The sequence below is a fragment of the Ranitomeya imitator genome, chromosome 5 (assembly GCF_032444005.1).
Source record: "Ranitomeya imitator isolate aRanImi1 chromosome 5, aRanImi1.pri, whole genome shotgun sequence".
Lineage (NCBI taxonomy): Eukaryota > Metazoa > Chordata > Amphibia > Anura > Dendrobatidae > Ranitomeya > Ranitomeya imitator.
In genome coordinates, this window is record NC_091286.1 from 601,440,657 (window position 1) to 601,458,590 (window position 17,934).

The 17,934-nt window shown below is 42.7% G+C and overlaps 1 protein-coding gene across 3 annotated transcripts in view; it reads right to left on the bottom strand.

Moving 5' to 3' along the window:
* UGGT1 (UDP-glucose glycoprotein glucosyltransferase 1) overlaps positions 1–17,934 on the bottom strand; it is a 107,577-nt gene that overhangs the window by 43,510 nt on the left and 46,133 nt on the right. For 2 of the 3 annotated variants that reach the window (XM_069727974.1, XM_069727972.1), the window contains exons 16-23: positions 14,113–14,248; positions 13,531–13,662; positions 12,823–12,987; positions 9,921–10,041; positions 9,429–9,527; positions 8,515–8,538; positions 4,365–4,459; positions 401–607 (exon numbers count right to left, since the gene is read on the bottom strand). In XM_069727974.1, coding sequence (XP_069584075.1) covers positions 401–607; positions 4,365–4,459; positions 8,515–8,538; positions 9,429–9,527; positions 9,921–10,041; positions 12,823–12,987; positions 13,531–13,662; positions 14,113–14,248 — 979 coding nt within the window. The remainder of the gene's footprint in view (positions 1–400; positions 608–4,364; positions 4,460–8,514; positions 8,539–9,428; positions 9,528–9,920; positions 10,042–12,822; positions 12,988–13,530; positions 13,663–14,112; positions 14,249–17,934) is intronic. The other variant, XM_069727973.1, reaches the window with a different exon arrangement.

The window sequence follows — 17,934 nt, forward strand, 5'->3', positions numbered from 1 at the left end:
CAGAACTATGCAGTTACGTCATAAGGGCCATACCGGCCCAGCCATACACTGATGGTGAAGGGCACAGAACCATGCAGTCACGTCATAAGGGCCACACCGGCACAGCCATACACTGATGGTGAAGGGCACAGAACCATGGAGTCATATCATAAGGGCCATACCAGCCCAGCCATACACTGATGGTGAAGGGAAGAGAACTATGCAGTTATGTCATAAGGGCCATACCGGTCCGGCCATACACTGATGGTGAAGAGCACAGAGCCATCAAGTCACGTCATAAGGGCCATGCCGGCCCCGTCATACACTGATGGTGAATAGGACCATGATGTCATGTCATAAGGGCCATACACTGATGGTGAAGACGTCATTCACATACATTACATATGTCTAAAGCACAAACCCCAACGGCAAACTTTGCAATGTCCTGCCCTGCAAACAGCGCTTCTGCGTTTTCTTCTTTGATGATTTTGGTAATGAAGTTTTTGGCATTGTTGGAGGTCTGGGTCTGGAGAGCGGCCCAGATGGCCCTGCCGATGCGTGTTGTCTCAGAGGACGGATCCTGGCTGGGATTATTGATCATGCCGATTCTTACATTGTTGCTGGATTTCTAGAAAGGAAAATTAAAAAATTAACATGCTAACTATAATAATAATAATAATAATAATTGTATTTCTATAGTGCCAACATATTCTGCAGCACTGTACATTTTAGGATGTAGACAGTTACCAATCAGTACACTGTCTGCAAGTAAATGCTATCATCATTAGCTGTACAGCTAGATGTATTCTATTGTTTCCTGTTATCAGCCATTGAAGGTTGGGAAGGGACTGCAGATCACTGAGATTTCTGACAAAATTCCTGAACAAGTCCTGGCCCGATCATCACTACTAAAGGAGGTCTCCTGATCTTAAGTTTGGAAGTTATCCCCGATCCAGGAGATAGGGAATCATTTCTTGATCACTGGGACCCTCATAGGTCCCAAGTCCCATGTGAATAGATCAGTGGTGGGTCAAGCCCATTCATTCTTAATAGGACCGCCAGAAATAGCCGATCACAGATCTAAAATGGTCTCCATCTCTCCCATGAGAATGAATGGAACGGCAGAACGTAGGATCCATCACCGCTCCATTCTCACAGGGACTTTTTAAAAACTTTTGAAATTTGAATATACCCCTTTAAATGTTCTGAACATAGATTACAGTAGACTGTCTCAAAAAGAATCAGCCTTGAAAGGTCCTATAAGTATGTGGGAGTTTGCATAAATCAAATCCAACAGACAAGCTCCCATGTTCAATTAAGAATAATCTTTACTGGAACAAACATCACATCACAAAATCACCAATATACACTTCAAAGGGTAAATGAATACTATACATTTACCAAACTAGACCCTCTGAGGCGCGTACCCTTTCTGGGGAAGCAAGCAAAACGCGCGTCAGAGGGTCTTACTTGGTAAATATATAGTGTTCATTTGTCCTTTGAAGTGTTTTATTTTACACCCTTTATCTGTGGGTTTTTGATGCCAATATGTCCAGATCTGTGACAGTCCCTTTAAACATAGGACTTACTCAAAGCACTTGCACTTTATTTTCCTCATTCTATCGTACTTGACTCAAAGCACTTGCACTTTGTTTTCCTCATTCTATCGTACTTGGAACATTTCCTGACCTATGGATATCTGTAGTCCTTTGTCTTGCATGGCACTTGAGAACCGCATTCAGATGGTTGTTTAATCTGCCTCTGGAACCAGGCGTTTGGATAGGTGTTTGCTCCATTAAACACAAGATTGGGCTATAAACATTTGCGCTTTATCATTTTATTTTATTTGGAGCCTCAGATTTCCTAACCTATGGATGCCTATTATAATAAGGCTATCTAAGCTATATACTGTCTTCTATAACTCCATTGTATATGCTTTCTGTAGCCGCATCTGAATATTTTCTACCACTAGGTGCAGGCAGCACACCACTTATGGTTCGCAGTCATTCCGAATGTATGATCCATGTTGTACCTTTTCTCCATGTGGGTCTATAATTGCTTAAAAAAAGTTTTGTAACAAATAAATGATTATCACTACTTAAGACTAACACAATTAATCTACACTTACCTGTCATCATCTCTGCCGTTTGACTTTTTTAATTGTTCTTATATACAGGTCCTTCTCAAAAAATTAGCATATAGTGTTAAATTTCATTATTTACCATAATGTAATGATTACAATTAAACTTTCATATATTATAGATTCATTATCCACCAACTGAAATTTGTCAGGTCTTTTATTGTTTTAATACTGATGATTTTGGCATACAACTCCTGATAACCCAAAAAACCTGTCTCAATAAATTAGCATATTTCACCCATCCAATCAAATAAAAGTGTTTTTTAATAACAAACAAAAAAACCAACAAATAATAATGTTCAGTTATGCACTCAATACTTGGTCGGGAATCCTTTGGCAGAAATGACTGCTTCAATGCGGCGTGGCATGGAGGCAATCAGCCTGTGACACTGCTGAGATGTTATGGAGGCCCAGGATGCTTCAATAGCGGCCTTAAGCTCATCCAGAGTGTTGGGTCTTGCGTCTCTCAACTTTCTCTTCACAATATCCCACAGATTCTCTATGGGGTTCAGGTCAGGAGAGTTGGCAGGCCAATTGAGCACAGTAATACCATGGTCAGTAAACCATTTACCAGTGGTTTTGGCACTGTGAGCAGGTGCCAGGTCGTGCTGAAAAATGAAATCTTCATCTCCATAAAGCATTTCAGCCGATGGAAGCATGAAGTGCTCCAAAATCTCCTGATAGCTAGCTGCATTGACCCTGCCCTTGATGAAACACAGTGGACCAACACCAGCAGCTGACATGGCACCCCACACCATCACTGACTGTGGGTACTTGACACTGGACTTCAGGCATTTTGGCATTTCCTTCTCCCCAGTCTTCCTCCAGACTCTGGCACCTTGATTTCCGAATGACATGCAAAATTTGCTTTCATCAGAAAAAAGTACTTGGGACCACTTAGCAACAGTCCAGTGCTGCTTCTCTGTAGCCCAGGTCAGGCGCCTCTGCCGCTGTTTATGGTTCAAAAGTGGCTTTACCTGGGGAATGCGGCACCTGTAGCCCATTTCCTGCACACGCCTGTGCACGGTGGCTCTGGATGTTTCCACACCAGACTCAGTCCACTGCTTCCTCAGGTTCCCCAAGGTCTGGAATCGGTCCTTCTCCACAATCTTCCTCAGGGTCCGGTCTCCTCTTCTCGTTGTACAGCGTTTTCTGCCACATTGTTTCCTTCCAACAGACTTACCATTGAGGTGCCTTGATACAGCACTCTGGGAACAGCCTATTTGTTGAGAAATTTCTTTCTGGGTCTTACCCTCTTGCTTGAGGGTGTCAATGATGGCCTTCTTGACATCTGTCAGGTCGCTAGTCTTACCCATGATGGGGGTTTTGAGTAATGAACCAGGCAGGGAGTTTATAAAAGCCTCAGGTATATTTTGCATGTGTTTAGAGTTAATTAGTTGATTCAGAAGATTAGGGTAATAGGTCGTTTAGAGCAGGGGTCCCCAACTCCAGTCCTCAAGGCCCACCAACAGGTCATGTTTTCAGGATTTCCTTAGTCTTGCCCAGGAAATAATTGCATCACCTGTGCAATGCAAAGGAAATCCTGAAAACATGACCTGTTGGTGGGCCTTGAGGACTGGAGTTGGGGACCTCTGGTTTAGAGAACCTTTTCTTGATATGCTAATTTATTGAGACAGGTTTTTTGGGTTATCAGGAGTTGTATGCCAAAATCATCAGTATTAAAACAAAAAAAAACCTGACAAATTTCAGTTGGTGGATAATGAATCTATAATATATGAAAGTTTAATTGTAATCATTACATTATGGGAAATAATGAAATTTAACACTATATGCTAATTTTTTGAGAAGGACCTGTATTGGTGTTTTTTGTGATGTGATAGTCTCGGTGTATACATTGCCTAAAAGTGGATCCTTTTTTTTCAAACTTTGCAACACAAACTACACAGTATTAAGTAGATCTCTTAGACCTGACAAGGCCGGTGTACTTGCGGTGAAAAATTCAAATCAGAATGTCTGTACAGTCCTCAAATGAAACAAAGCATTTTATTCACTTTTTAATATTACGCAAATACACTTTCACAAAGGATTATACAGCTGTTCTTATGTTTCAAGGCAAGTACACCAGGCCCATCAGGTCAAAGAAATGTATTTAATAAGAAGTTCAGTTTCTATTGTGGAGCTTTAAGAAAGGGCAGAGCATTTCTAGGACACCATTCCCGGCACATTTAGTTAGGTCTGCACTTACACTCGTATTGCTGCGATTTGTGTGCAGGTCAGACGTTACCTGGTGCTTAATGGCGTCATACAGCAGCTGACGTCCGGAGGGCTCATCAAAGTCTCCCACGATCCAAAACGTGACCGGTCTAACAAAAGAGTCATCTGCACCAAACAGCAAAAGTTAGGATGGGAAGATGGACTGCAGGGAGCAAAGGAGGAATTACAGCCGGCCCCAGATAGACGGGCAGCGCCCTCCGATACTCATACACAGCCACGAGGTGAGAAGATCAACACAGATCTCGCATGGGTGAGCTGTTGGTATTCACTTATTAATTGGAGGCTCCACTGCAGATTCAGTCACATTTGTGAGAAAATCTGGATTTTTGGACTTAAAGCAAGATCTCCTTCACCGTGGTTATACACCCTGCTATTAAAGGGAATCTGTCAGCAGGTTTTTGCTACCTCATCTGAGAGCAGCATAATGTAAGAAAAGAAACCCTGAATCCAGCGATGTATCACTTACATTACTGGATGCAGCAGTGGTGACAACTGCTAGATGTAGCACAGTCAGGTTCTCTGTGTACAGTGTCTATAGACAGTGAGCTGCCCATCACAGAAAGGGGCATGGTCAGATAATGATAATCTCCTGGTGATAAAACGTACTCATAGTCTCTTTGTGGGACTACAGGTGTGACTGACCACCCTGTATCCCTCCGTGGTACCTGAAAAGGAACGACGCACACTCAGGTAGATAAGGGTCTAATGAAAGACCCATGTCCACCTCCTACTGACACTAAGCTAAACTGAATATCCTACTTCCTGTCAGTGGGGTGTACACTGCAGAGGAGGAGCTAACTTTTTTTTATTTGCATAGTGTCAGCCTCCTAGTGGCAGCAGCATACACCCATGGTTCCTGTGTCCCCCAATGAGGCGATAGAGAAACATTCATTGTATAGAAACAACAGCCCTTATTACACGCTGTTCTTAGATTACATTGACCAAAACTGCTGACAGATTTCCTTTAAGAGGCCGACACTACTTATTGAAAAGTATTTCCTCTGCCTGGTGGGTTATACCCTCTTTTACAAACCTGATAACATGCCGTCTCTGCCTCCTTCATCAAAGGGTTATATGCCCATCTTCATAAATTAATCTTGTCGGATAGTGCTTGAAAATAAAAGCAATTTTGCAATTTCTCGCTTATTAAAATGTTTAACCGTTCTGAAGATATTGACACTTATTTTGTTTACAGCTTGTTGCCTTGGAGACCGACCACCGTTGTGAGACAGAACAACCTGCTGTCTACTGAGCTTGTAAGCGCCGTTTTGAAGCTGGCCAGGATCGCCAGAGCGCTGTTCCTTCCTAATCCTGCAGTGCTTGCAAGTTAGATAACTGCAGTGGTCGGTCTCCTTGGTAACGAGTGGTAAACAAAAGAAAAGAGTTAATATTTCGAGAATGGCTGCAAATTTTAAGAAGCAGTAAGCTGCAAAACATAGTAACATAGTTAGAAAGGCCGAAAAAAGACATTTGTCCATCCAGTTCAGCCTATATTCCATTATAATAAATCCCCAGATCTACGTCCTTCTAAAGAACCTAATAATTGTATGTTACAATATTGTTCTGCTCCAGGAAGACATCCAGGCCTCTCTTGAACCCCTCGACTGAGTTCGCCATCACCACCTCCTCAGGCAAGCAATTCCAGATTCTCACTGCCCTAACAGTAAAGAATCCTCTTCTATGTTGGTGGAAAAACCTTCTCTCCTCCAGACGCAAAGAATGCCTCCTTGTGCCCGTCACCTTCCTTGGTATAAACAGATCCTCAGCGAGATATTTGTATTGTCCCCTTATATACTTATACATGGTTATTAGATCGCCCCTCAGTCGTCTTTTTTCTACACTAAATAAGGCTGGTTTCACACTTGCATTTAAAAACGCATGCGTTTTAAAAAAACGCATGGTGAAAAAACGCATGTAAACGCGTGCAAACGCTGCGTTTTTTTGACGCATGCGTTTTTGCATGTGGTGAAAAAAACGCAGCGTTTTGACGCGTTTACATGCATTTTTTCATGCGTTTGCGTTTTTTAAACGCATGCTGAGAAATGTGTGACAGCTGCCAATCATCAAAATAAAGTAAAAAAACCCACTATAAACAGAAATAGTTAGGGTTAGGGATCATAACCCTAACCCTAAAGGTATCCTAACCCTACAGGGATCCTAACCCTAACCCTAAAGGGATTAGGGGTAGGGTTAGGATCCCTTTAGGGTTAGGGGAAGGGTTAGGATCCCTTTAGGGTTAGGGTTAGGATCCCATTAGGGTTAGGGGTAGGGTTAGGGATAGGGTTAGGATCCCTTTAGGGTTAGGATCCCTTTAGGGTTAGGGTTAGGATCCCTTTATCACCTTTATGGTGGGGGGTGGCATATCAGTGTGTTTTCTGTTTTTTTTTAATAAAAACGCATGCGTTTCCATTGACTCCAATGTATTTTTTGACACAAAAAAAAGCATGAAAACGCATGCGTTTTTATGTGTCAAAAAAAAGCCTCTCAAAAATACTACAAGTTGCATTTCTGAAAAAGAACGCATGCAGCAAAAAAATATTTCAATGTTAAATATAGGGAAAAAAACGCATGCGTTTTTTTGTGCAAAAAACGCTGCAGACAAAAACGCAAGTGTGAAACCACCCTAATCCTAATTTCGCTAATCTATCTGGGTATTGTAGTTCTCCCATCCCCTTTATTAATTTTGTTGCCCTCCTTTGCACTCTCTCTAGTTCCATTATATCCTTCCTGAGCACCGGTGCCCAAAACTGGACACAGTACTCCATGTGCGGTCTAACTAGGGATTTGTACAGAGGCAGTATAATGCTCTCATCATGTGTATCCAGACCTCTTTTAATGCACCCCATGATCCTGTGATGGTATTTACAAGGACTATCTGACAGGAGCCATCTATGAAGATGGTAACGACCTCTAAGATAAAAGTGAGCTGCAAGGAGTCTAAGGAAAGGTAAAGCCTATCTTTACTGCCTAGTGTCAGGCTCCTTGCGGCAGGGCGTATACCCACGGTCATGCATCCTCCAATATTATTAAAAAACAGAGCAGCACGACAAAGGACATCTCGGCAGAACTCGACAGACCCCATTGTAAGATGAAGGGATGTGTTGGGCGCCAGTTGTGTCCGCCGTGTGTAGCAAACAATCTTGGTAAGCCGCCAGAATCTGCACGCTCCCAAAGGCATAAGAGAAAGTTCCCAAGTTAGATGCCATGCAGACAGGAAAGTTCAGTGGTTCCACATGCAGGTAGTAAAAGTAGAGCGACATGCATATTAAAGCAGATCTGTCAGCAGATTTCACAACAGAAACTGCATACATTATTGCAGAGATCTTTTAGACCTGACAAGGCTGGTGTACTTACTTTTACAAGCCAGGCAGTATGGCTGAATAATCGTGATATTAAGACGAACATTTGCGCGGTACCACCAGCGGAACACCGTCGCAAACACGCTGCCGCCGGGATCAGCCGAATAATTCAATGACTGCCGCCATCTTTGTACAGGAGGAGCGCATGTGCAGTTTTAATGTGACCGCCGCTATCTGTCTGCACAAAGATGGCGGCAGTCTGATTTACAGCGCCTGTGTGAATTCCACACAGGCGCAGTGAATCATTTGGCTGATCCTGGCGGCAGATGCGCAACATGTCTACAGGCAGAGAAAGCCGGTCACATTAAAGGGGGTTTTCCCACGCACAAAAGTTCATTTTAAAAATTGTCTATGTCTGACCGTGTACGGAACATTCATTTTGTGAGGTAAAATATTTCACTGTCAGTTTTAAAACAATATTTTACCTCACAAAATGTATCCTGTGCGATCTCCTGCTGTAATGCCAGTATTGTCTTTTGCTCCCTCCCCTGCCCAGGAGCTGTGGTATGTTCTGTACATGGTCAGACACAGACAATTCTTAACAGCTGCGGTTCCATGAACCATTTATGTCAAAGTTGACATGGGGGGGAGAGATTCTCAACGCTGCAAAGCCTGCCCCCATAGTGACATTACCGCACTCCCAATGCGATCGCATCAGGCCTCCATCTAGTCGACTATAATTTCACTATTTTAGGCCAATATAATGCATTTATTTTATATCCTGTAAAATGAGCAGATAACGGCAGGTGAAGCAAACCATGCACAGAAATAGGAAATGTAAAAAAAGAGAGCTGGGATTACCATAAATCTCCCGGGAGGACATTCCTGGAGCAGACAAAGAGACAAAGAAGTAGAGGAGACATGAGCGAGAAGAATAAAATAATGGCCCCCGACCCACAGATACAGACGCAGGACAAACGTTCATGGTGGAACCAGACAAAAGCTGCCAGCGAGAACATACGGACAGGGAATTTATAGTTACACGCATTAAAGCATTTCCTGGGTGTCACATTGTGATATTATATAAAAGACGGCTATTACTTTACACTGTGCTCAGGCTCGATGCCCTGGAGGTGCACGGGTATTAAATGGGCACATAAATATCCCTGTACTGCAGGTGCACGGGTATTATATGGGCACATAAAGACCACAGTACTGTAAGGCGCGATGCCCTGGAGGTGCACGGGTATTATATGGGCACATAAAGACCACAGTACTGTAAGGCGCGATGCCCTGGAGGTGCACGGGTATTATATGGGCACATAAAGACCACAGTACTGTAAGGCGCGATGCCCTGGAGGTGCACGGGTATTATATGGGCACATAAAGACCACAGTACTGTAAGGCGCGATGCCCTGGAGGTGCACGGGTATTATATGGGCACATAAAGACCACAGTACTGTAAGGCGCGATGCCCTGGAGGTGCACGGGTATTATATGGGCACATAAAGACCACAGTACTGTAAGGCGCGATGCCCTGGAGGTGCACGGGTATTAAATGGGCACATAAATACCACAGTACTGTAAGGCTCGATGCCCTGGAGGAGCACGGGTATGATATGGGCACATGAAGACCCTGGTACTGAAAGTGCTACTGATCCCAGGATTAACCCATCCCTGCTATCTGCTGTTCTCTGACCACTTTATTAATAGAAGACCCCACCTTTTGTGATCAGTGACAATGGCTGCATGTCTGGAGACGCCTCTCCTCTCACCTTTCTTAGTCACGTAGTTCATGCTGTTGGCTATGGCTGCGCTCTTCGCAGCGGAGTCCAATACGCTAAATCTGGCATAATCATCCACATAGAAGTTATCTGTGAACCACAGAAGTCATCATGAGGAACGTGCAGGACGATAATGAAGACGGGAGAGAAAATACATTACTATCTACTGGGGTTTATTAAGAAATAAATTGTATGACAAGCAATAAGTTCAAGATCTTCAGAATCTGGAAACAATTCAATGACTGCAAGCAGAGGTGAGGAATGGACCAATACATGCAACAAATGTTATAGATGGTCAGCGCTTTCAGAATGAAGACTGTGGCTGTCTGTGATATCTATGTCCGCTATGAGGAGTTGCACATTTGTGCTATGATTTCTGGCATAAGCTCTAATAAATCAGTAATTGCCTCTCCGCTAAATCCGGGTCCTTTTTTCTTGCCACTTTTGACTCCATGCATTACAGAAATGTATCTAGCGACTTACTGATGGCCGTGAGGTCCAGGTATTGCCGCTCCATGTCCAGGATCCGCAGGTTAATCCGGGGAACTACGTTATGCTGAGCCATGATGTGATCCACAACATCGTGATCGTTGGTCAGTTCCCCCTATTTAAGAAGAAAAACAAAGCACATAAAGTGAGTTCAGATCCATGCAGATCCTAGGAACGAAACGCTAAATGATCCCCTCAAACCGCGCTCAGTTCACAAATTACCAAAATAAGTCATGACAGTCCTAAGAATGCACCAATACTCCTCATTTTAGTCTTTCAATTCCCATATATAAAGGGTGACTAAAGGTAATGTCAGCACAGACTTCCTTTATTGGGGACTTCATTAGGGGCCTAGGAAACAATAGTTGTACGCTGCTGCCACCAGGAGGCTGACACTAAGAATTACAACCTTGAAGAAAAAAAGGTGATTCGTCTTCAGACTACTGGCAATTAATTAACTAGTCATTTTAGAGTGGTGTCACTGAGGAGGCAGAAGACTGCTCTCATGGGGAAAACATGATAATTTTGTAGTTATGATACCTTTTATTGGATAACAAGAATAAAATAAATGATGTTAGACAGGAAGCTTTCATGACTTCTTAGGTCTCTTCCTCAGGCATGGTATGACAAAGTATCTGAAGAAACACAAATATATGCACAAAACTAAACAAAAAACCCAGAGGCATGGCATAATAGACATTTAAATAAACAAACGGAGCTCAGAGAATGAATCCTTAATTAGATTAGCGGTGTGAAAGTTTCATAGTCCCAATATCCGTGTAAGATCAGAGGCCTGGTGCCCTCACTGTCTCTGGAGCAGATTCCTCAGATCCTGCAGTGATCATAAATCCCCCTGACAGATTTAAATGATCACAGATTAAAAAAAAAAAAATTTACCGGTGACTAAACATTTCTGTGGTCCAGGGCACAACATACACAATATAAAAGTTGTCCTATTAAGCCCTTTCCACTTCCTGCCGCCTTCAACTCAAAAATATTTCACGGATCCGTACATTCCTAAACCAAGAATCTGCAAAAACCCTAGTCCATGCCCTCATCCTCTCCCGCCTCGACTACTGTAACCTCCTGCTCTGTGGCCTCCCCTCTAACACTCTCGCACCCCTCCAATCTATTCTAAACTCTGCTGCCCGACTAATCCACCTGTCCCCCCGCTATTCCCCGGCCTCTCCCCTCTGTCAATCCCTTCACTGGCTCCCCATTGCCCAGAGACTCCAGTACAAAACCCTAACCATGACGTACAAAGCCATCCACAACCTGTCTCCTCCATACATCTGCGACCTCGTCTCCCGGTACTTACCTACACACAACCTCCGATCCTCACAAGATCTCCTTCTCTACTCCCCTCTTATCTCCTCTTCCCACAATCACATACAAGATTTCTCTCGCTCATTACCCCTACTCTGGAACTCTCCACCACAACACATCAGACTCTCGCCTACCATCGAAACCTTCAAAAAGAGCCTGAAAACCCACCTCTTCCAGCAAGCCTACAACCTGCAGTAATCACCGATCGACCAAACCGCTGCACGACCAGCTCTACCCTCACCTACTGTATCCTCACCCATCCCTTGTAGATTGTGAGCCCTCGCGGGCAGGGTCCTCTCTCCTCCTGTACCAGTTATGACTTGTATTGTTCAAGATTATTGTACTTGTTTTATTATGTATACCCCTCCTCACATGTAAAGCGCCATGGAATAAATGGCGCTATAACAATAAATAATAATATTAAAAGGCAATTTTAAATCACAAGAACGTTGTAGGGTTTGGGAATACAGTCTTTGGTTCCCTCCAGACAGGACTAAATCTGTCAGGACTCATAATCACTACAGGATCTGGGGAATCTGCTCCAGAGACACTGGGGCCTCTGATTGGACTTGGAAATTGGAACTGTAAAACTTTCACACCACTAATCTAATCCAATTATGGATTCAATCCCTGAGCTCGGTTTGTTTGTTTACTTGAATATCATTTATTTTGCCATGCCACTGTTTGTTTGTTTTTGTTTAATTTTGTGCATATATTTGTGTTTCTTCAGATACTTTGTCACACCCCGTCTGAAGAAGATACCCAGAAGTCCCGAAACCTTGCTTTGTAACATCATTTATTTTATTCATGTTATCATAACTACAATATTATCTTGTTTTAAGAATTCTTTCTTCTCCATCATGCGCCATTGTTCCGGTTCCTACTCAGAAACAGTTCAAAGGTTTTTATTTGAACGTTGTTATCATCTCTAACAAAGACGAGTCAGTCTGTCCCATTCTGGACCTACAATTGCTGAAAAAGTGCAATGACTTGGCAGATTCAGGATGGAGTCCCTTCACTCTGTTGTTGTCTCCATGAAAGCTGGAGAATTAAGTTCCTCCGAGGACAGGCTGTCTCCACATCCCAGAAGTTTCTCTGCTTTGCTGTCCAGCAGTCCCATTTTCGGCTTGTGGCCCTCCATTCCTGGGTGACCATGGCTCCCTGCGTGTGTTCACAGAGGACATGACTGCCGCCATGGCACTTCTGCATGCCAGGGGGAGAGAGGTCATCACTTACATGGACGACATCCTTAAATATCAGAGAAAAGTGTGCGCTGTGTGCCACCTACTGCACCCTGGCCAGACTATATAAGAGGCAGAACGTGGCCATGTCTCCTATTTGCACACAAGTGTCATGGCCACGACTGGGCAGTGTAAGTCCCCCATTTCATCCAGGAGGGGTCACGTTATCCCGCAGTGTGCAGTAACACCCCAAGAATCACTCTACAGATGGTTTTTATGTAACAACGATGGAATTAATTCCTGGAGGTCTGAACTCGCACTCGGTCATCACATCCTGAAGGGCGGGTGGCCCAAGGGTTTATGGTCACATGAAAGATCACAAGACTCACCATATACACGGCTTTCTGGAAAAATGTTGTGGTCTCCAGGATTTTGTGCATTGTGGCGGTCTCCAGCTCATCGGGATCTAGCTGGTCTTTTGGAAACGGTATTCCATTGAAGAGGACCACAGGAAGCGGGGACAGTCCGGTCTGCAGGAAGTACTCTTTCCCCTCCTGGAAAAAATGGCAGAGACAGTTACCATCACGTTACAGATGGTGAGGCTTATAATCTGGGTCTAATAACTTCACAAGGCCCAGTCAGTAGTCCATGGCCGCTGGATGGGAGCCCTGGGAAATGCCTAAAACCTGGCAGCTGCCCATCATGTGTACGTCATGGTGCTACCGTGACTTTGGGCCGGGGCGGCTAATAACGAGAGGAGCTGGGGACGGCAGCGGACAGCAGGCACTGGAGCAGGGTCCTGATTATCGATCCAATCAACTCTAATAATCACCTGCCCTTTCTCCTATTATCCCCCATAATCCCCAAATTCAAGACCAAGATGGCGGTGGTGACAACAGACACCCGTTTCCTCCTTTCAGCCATGTGATTTATTACATCCTAGCTCTCAGCAGGGCTTCCCCCCCAGATCATCCAACGCCGAGAGCTTGTGAGGTTTCACCTCATTAAATCGGGTCTCCTCCACTCCAACCTGCTGACAGTTTTCACTTTCTGCATTTCCCACAGTTCAGCACCACTATTACTGAGCACGCTGTTACCTTCCTATTCTGGTCATAAGCAGAGTCCGGGCCCAGAATGCTGCTCGGCTCCACGTAGCGGTACTTCTCCTCCAGCACGCTAGTGACATGTCGCACTGTCAGCCGCTCACCAGTCCGTACCTTGTTGTAGATCTACGTGAGAGAACAATAAACAGCTCCAGATCGGTGGAAAGACAACTGGACGGATTCACAAAGTTAGGCGTAAACCTTCGAAGAGCTGCTGACCAAGCGCCCATTCCACCCGAATCCCCCAACAGACACAGACTGGGGATCACGTGCACGGTCTGATGAATATCCACGTCCTGCGCAGTGATCGGCTGCAGCAGGGTAACACGGGGCCAATGCGGATCTCCCCCGGAGAGCAGCCACTTACTAATGCTTATGCCTTATTGGGCACCACTTATATTACAAAGACAACAACTGCCCATGTACCGTATGTGTTAATGTTGCCATAAATCCTTGGCAGACCGAAGACTTATCATGGGAAGTGTTATAATTACTAACATTTGGCATGTGCAGACAGTAGTTCATGACAATTGCTAAAGAAAATTTAAAAAAAAAAAAAAAAAGGTGAAAACCTACTGATACAATCATCTGGAAAGCATCATAATTATCCTCTTCATCGGCCACGTAGTTGAACGTCCTCAGGAGAGCGACCCCAGCGTCCTGGAAGCCATCCACCTCGTCATCGTCATTCACAACAAACACCAACCCAATCCTGCAAGAAACCGTAACATGAAGCGCCCTCTGGTGGTGAAACCATGCATGGCATACAGAGTGGAATATTTTATATTTATGTATTTTATTACATTTTACATTACAGGGGGATGGTCTGATTTAGAAAAAGCGGTTTAATTAATTGTATTTCAGGAAGTACTGAGCTAATTTAATAAGGACCCTCATCAATTAGCCAGATGAGCGAGCGGGTAAAAGAAGCATCTCTAGCCAAGGAGGACCTGGCACACCCCTTCTAAAAAGACAGGCCATTGATTTTAATAGTCACAGTGAAATGTTTCATATCCTCCTAAAGGCGACAATCCCTTTAAAGAAGCCCTCCTCCTCCCATTAAAATTTGTATCCTCTTAATATGCTGCAATCATCATATTATATAGCACTGTGCACTGACAATTGCTCATTTCACCTTTCTACCCAGCTAATTTTTCTCTTTTTCATTAGATCCATTATATCACATGATTAAAAACGGACTAGCTGAATCCTTCTCAGCTCTACGTAGAAACATGGAGTCAATTTTGCACAAGACATCATTAGAACTACAATTCTAGATCACTAAACACAACCACAGATATACCAACCACTGTTCACTATTGTTGATTGCATTGTGGTTATTGGTGGAGTAATATATACCATATACCAGTGATTGGTGCTCTGTGGAGAAAGGTGTGGAGGACCACTAGCATAGGGGGTAGAAACAAACACAACCAATATACAGAAGTACCCATATATTTCTTTTATATATATAGGTTTTTATGTTTTATCACATATAAATTTTTGTCAATATATATATATATATATATTTTTTTTTTTTAAATAGGGAAGCACTAACCTTATACTTAGATATGTAAATATAATCGGGTCAGCCTTTACCATCTCCTTTTTAATATTTTTTTATATATTTAATTTGATGAAATAATTTCTCTTGTCCTGTTGTGCGCACAATTTGTTATATTAATTATTGCCAATCATATATAATAAAGGCATTTTTATATCTACTCTCTGCTTGGTGGTTCTTCTGGGTAATTCTAGAACACTGCAAAGTCACTGTCAGGGAGAGGAGGGGAGGGAGTAGCTGGGTCAGGAGGTGAAGAGGAGAATGATAAATGCAGAGACTCCCTGTTTCTACATAAGCAGAGAGATTAATTATCTGGTTAGAAAGACAAAACAAGCAATTGTAAGTACACAGTGCTAAATCATATGATGATTGCAATATATTAATTTAATAATTTAACCCCCTCACAACTTTTGACATACATATACGTAAAAAGTCGTATCACTAACTTTGATGTGGATTTGCACATGAAGACTGATTTAATCAGCCATAGAATCATAGAATGGTAGTTGGAAGGGACCTCTGGGGTCATCGTGTCCAACCCCCTGCTCAATTAAGAATTCATTAAACCATCTGACAGATGTCTATCCACCCTTTGATTGAAGGCTTCCATTGAAGGAGAACTCACCACCTCTAGTGGCAGCCTGTTCCACTCATTGATCACCCTCACTGTCAAAAAGTGGTGCCCAGAACTGGACACTGTATTCCAGATGAGGTCTGACGAATGAGGAGTAAAGAGGGATAACTACTTTGTGTCATCTAGACTCTATGCTTCTCGTAATACATCGTAGAACCGTTTGCCTTTTTTGCTGCTGCATCACACTGTTAACTCATGTGCAGCCTGTGATCTATTAGTATACCCAAGTCTTTTTCACACGTGCTGTTGCCTAGTTCTATTCTTACCATTCTGTAGATGTAATTTTCATTTTTCTCGCCAAGATGTAGAATCTTGCATTTCTCTCTATTCAATACCATTCTATCTGCCCATTGTTCAAGATTATATAGTGCCTTCTGAATACTTTGTCTGTTTTCTCTAGTGTTATCTAGCCCTCCTAGCTTTGCATCATCTGCAAATTTTAGTTTACCTTCAGTTCCCTTATCTAGATCATTTATTAAAAATGTTGAACAACACTGGGACCAGGACAGAGCCTTGTGGTACCCCACTTGAAACACTCTTCCAATTGGATGTGCAACAATTTATTACCACTCTTTGAATACAATCATTGAGCAAGTTATGAATCCACCTAACTGTAGCCTTGTCAATCCTTACTTGGCCATTTTTTCAATAAGGATAACATGACATACTTAATCAAATGCTTTGCTGAAGTCAAGATATACTATTATCTACTGCATTTCCCTGATCCAGCCAGTCAGTGATTCCATCATAAAAGGAAATTAGATTTGTCTGGCATTACTTGTTTGCTATAAACCCATGCTGGCTCTGGTTAATGATGGTATTCTTATCCAAGTACTTACATACTTGCTGTTTAATAATTTGTTAAAATGTCTTTCCTGGTATAGAAGTAAGAATCACTGGCCTGTAATTTCCTTGCTTCATCTTCTTTCCTTTTTGAAGATTGGGACAATATTTGCCCTTCTCCAATATTCTGGGACTTCTTCTGTTCTCCAGTATTTTTCAAAGATTCTGGCTAGTGGTTCTGCAATGTCCTCTGCTATCTTATTCAGTACCCTAGGAAGTAATTCATCTTAACCAGGAAATTTAAATTTGGTAAGTGTTCCCTCACCATCTGTCTGTTTATAGATAGTGTGGATTCTTTTAGTCTTTTGATAACACCATGAAGAACACTTGATGTTACAATTGCTATCGTGGAGAACACATGAAAAATAGGACTTTGCAAGTTCGGTCTTCTCAACATCATTTTTGACTACTTCACCAGTTTCATCTTGTAAAAATCCTATAGCATCTTTGACTTTTCTTTTGCTTTTGACATATCCCCAAATCCTTTTTTATTGTTTTTGGTCTCCCTTGCAAGCCTCACTTCATTAATGGCTGTAGCTCTTAACTCTTACCCTGCATTCCCTACATACAGCAATATATTCTTCTTTAAATATGCCCCCCTCTTTCCATTTAATATACATTTCTTTCTTCCTCTTTAACAGGTGATTAATTTCTGTGTTCATCCATCCTGGTCTCTTTTAAAAGCTTCCAATCCTTCCTTCTTTTCGAGGTTGTTACGGATTGTGCAACGAGAGGTTCATTTAGCAAAATCTTCCATTTTTCTTGGACATTTCTGTCCTTTATAACATCCAGCCATTGGACCTTTGCTACCTCGCCGGTCTTTCTCCTCTTGTAATCCAAAATGCGAGGATAGCACAATGGCTGCCTCCTAAATTCCCGACCACCTTTACTTCTTTAACCATTTTTTCCCTGTTGGTTAGAAATATGTCCAAGATTGCAGATCCTATTGTTCTCTCTTTTACTCTTTAGATAAGAATTTTCTGGACTCATTACTTTTGCCTGAGAGATTCCCAACAAATATCTGGATAGTTAAAATCTCCCATGATCACCATCTCGTACTTCTTTGAGAACATAAGACATCTGATGCAAAAAGAGTTCATCCATATCAGTCTGTCCAGGTGGCCTATAGTAAACACACCTACAATAGTATCCTTTCTGTTCTTCTCTCCTTGTATTCTTACCCAAACAGTTTCTGCAGAGCTACCATTCTCTGAAGCTTGGATCTCTGGAGAATACGTTTTACTAACATACAATGCAACATCTCCTCCCCTCTTGTTAATGCCATTTACAATAAATAAGTTGCAGCCTTCAAGGTTGGTATTCCAAGGATGTGTATCATCCCACCAAGTTTCAGAGA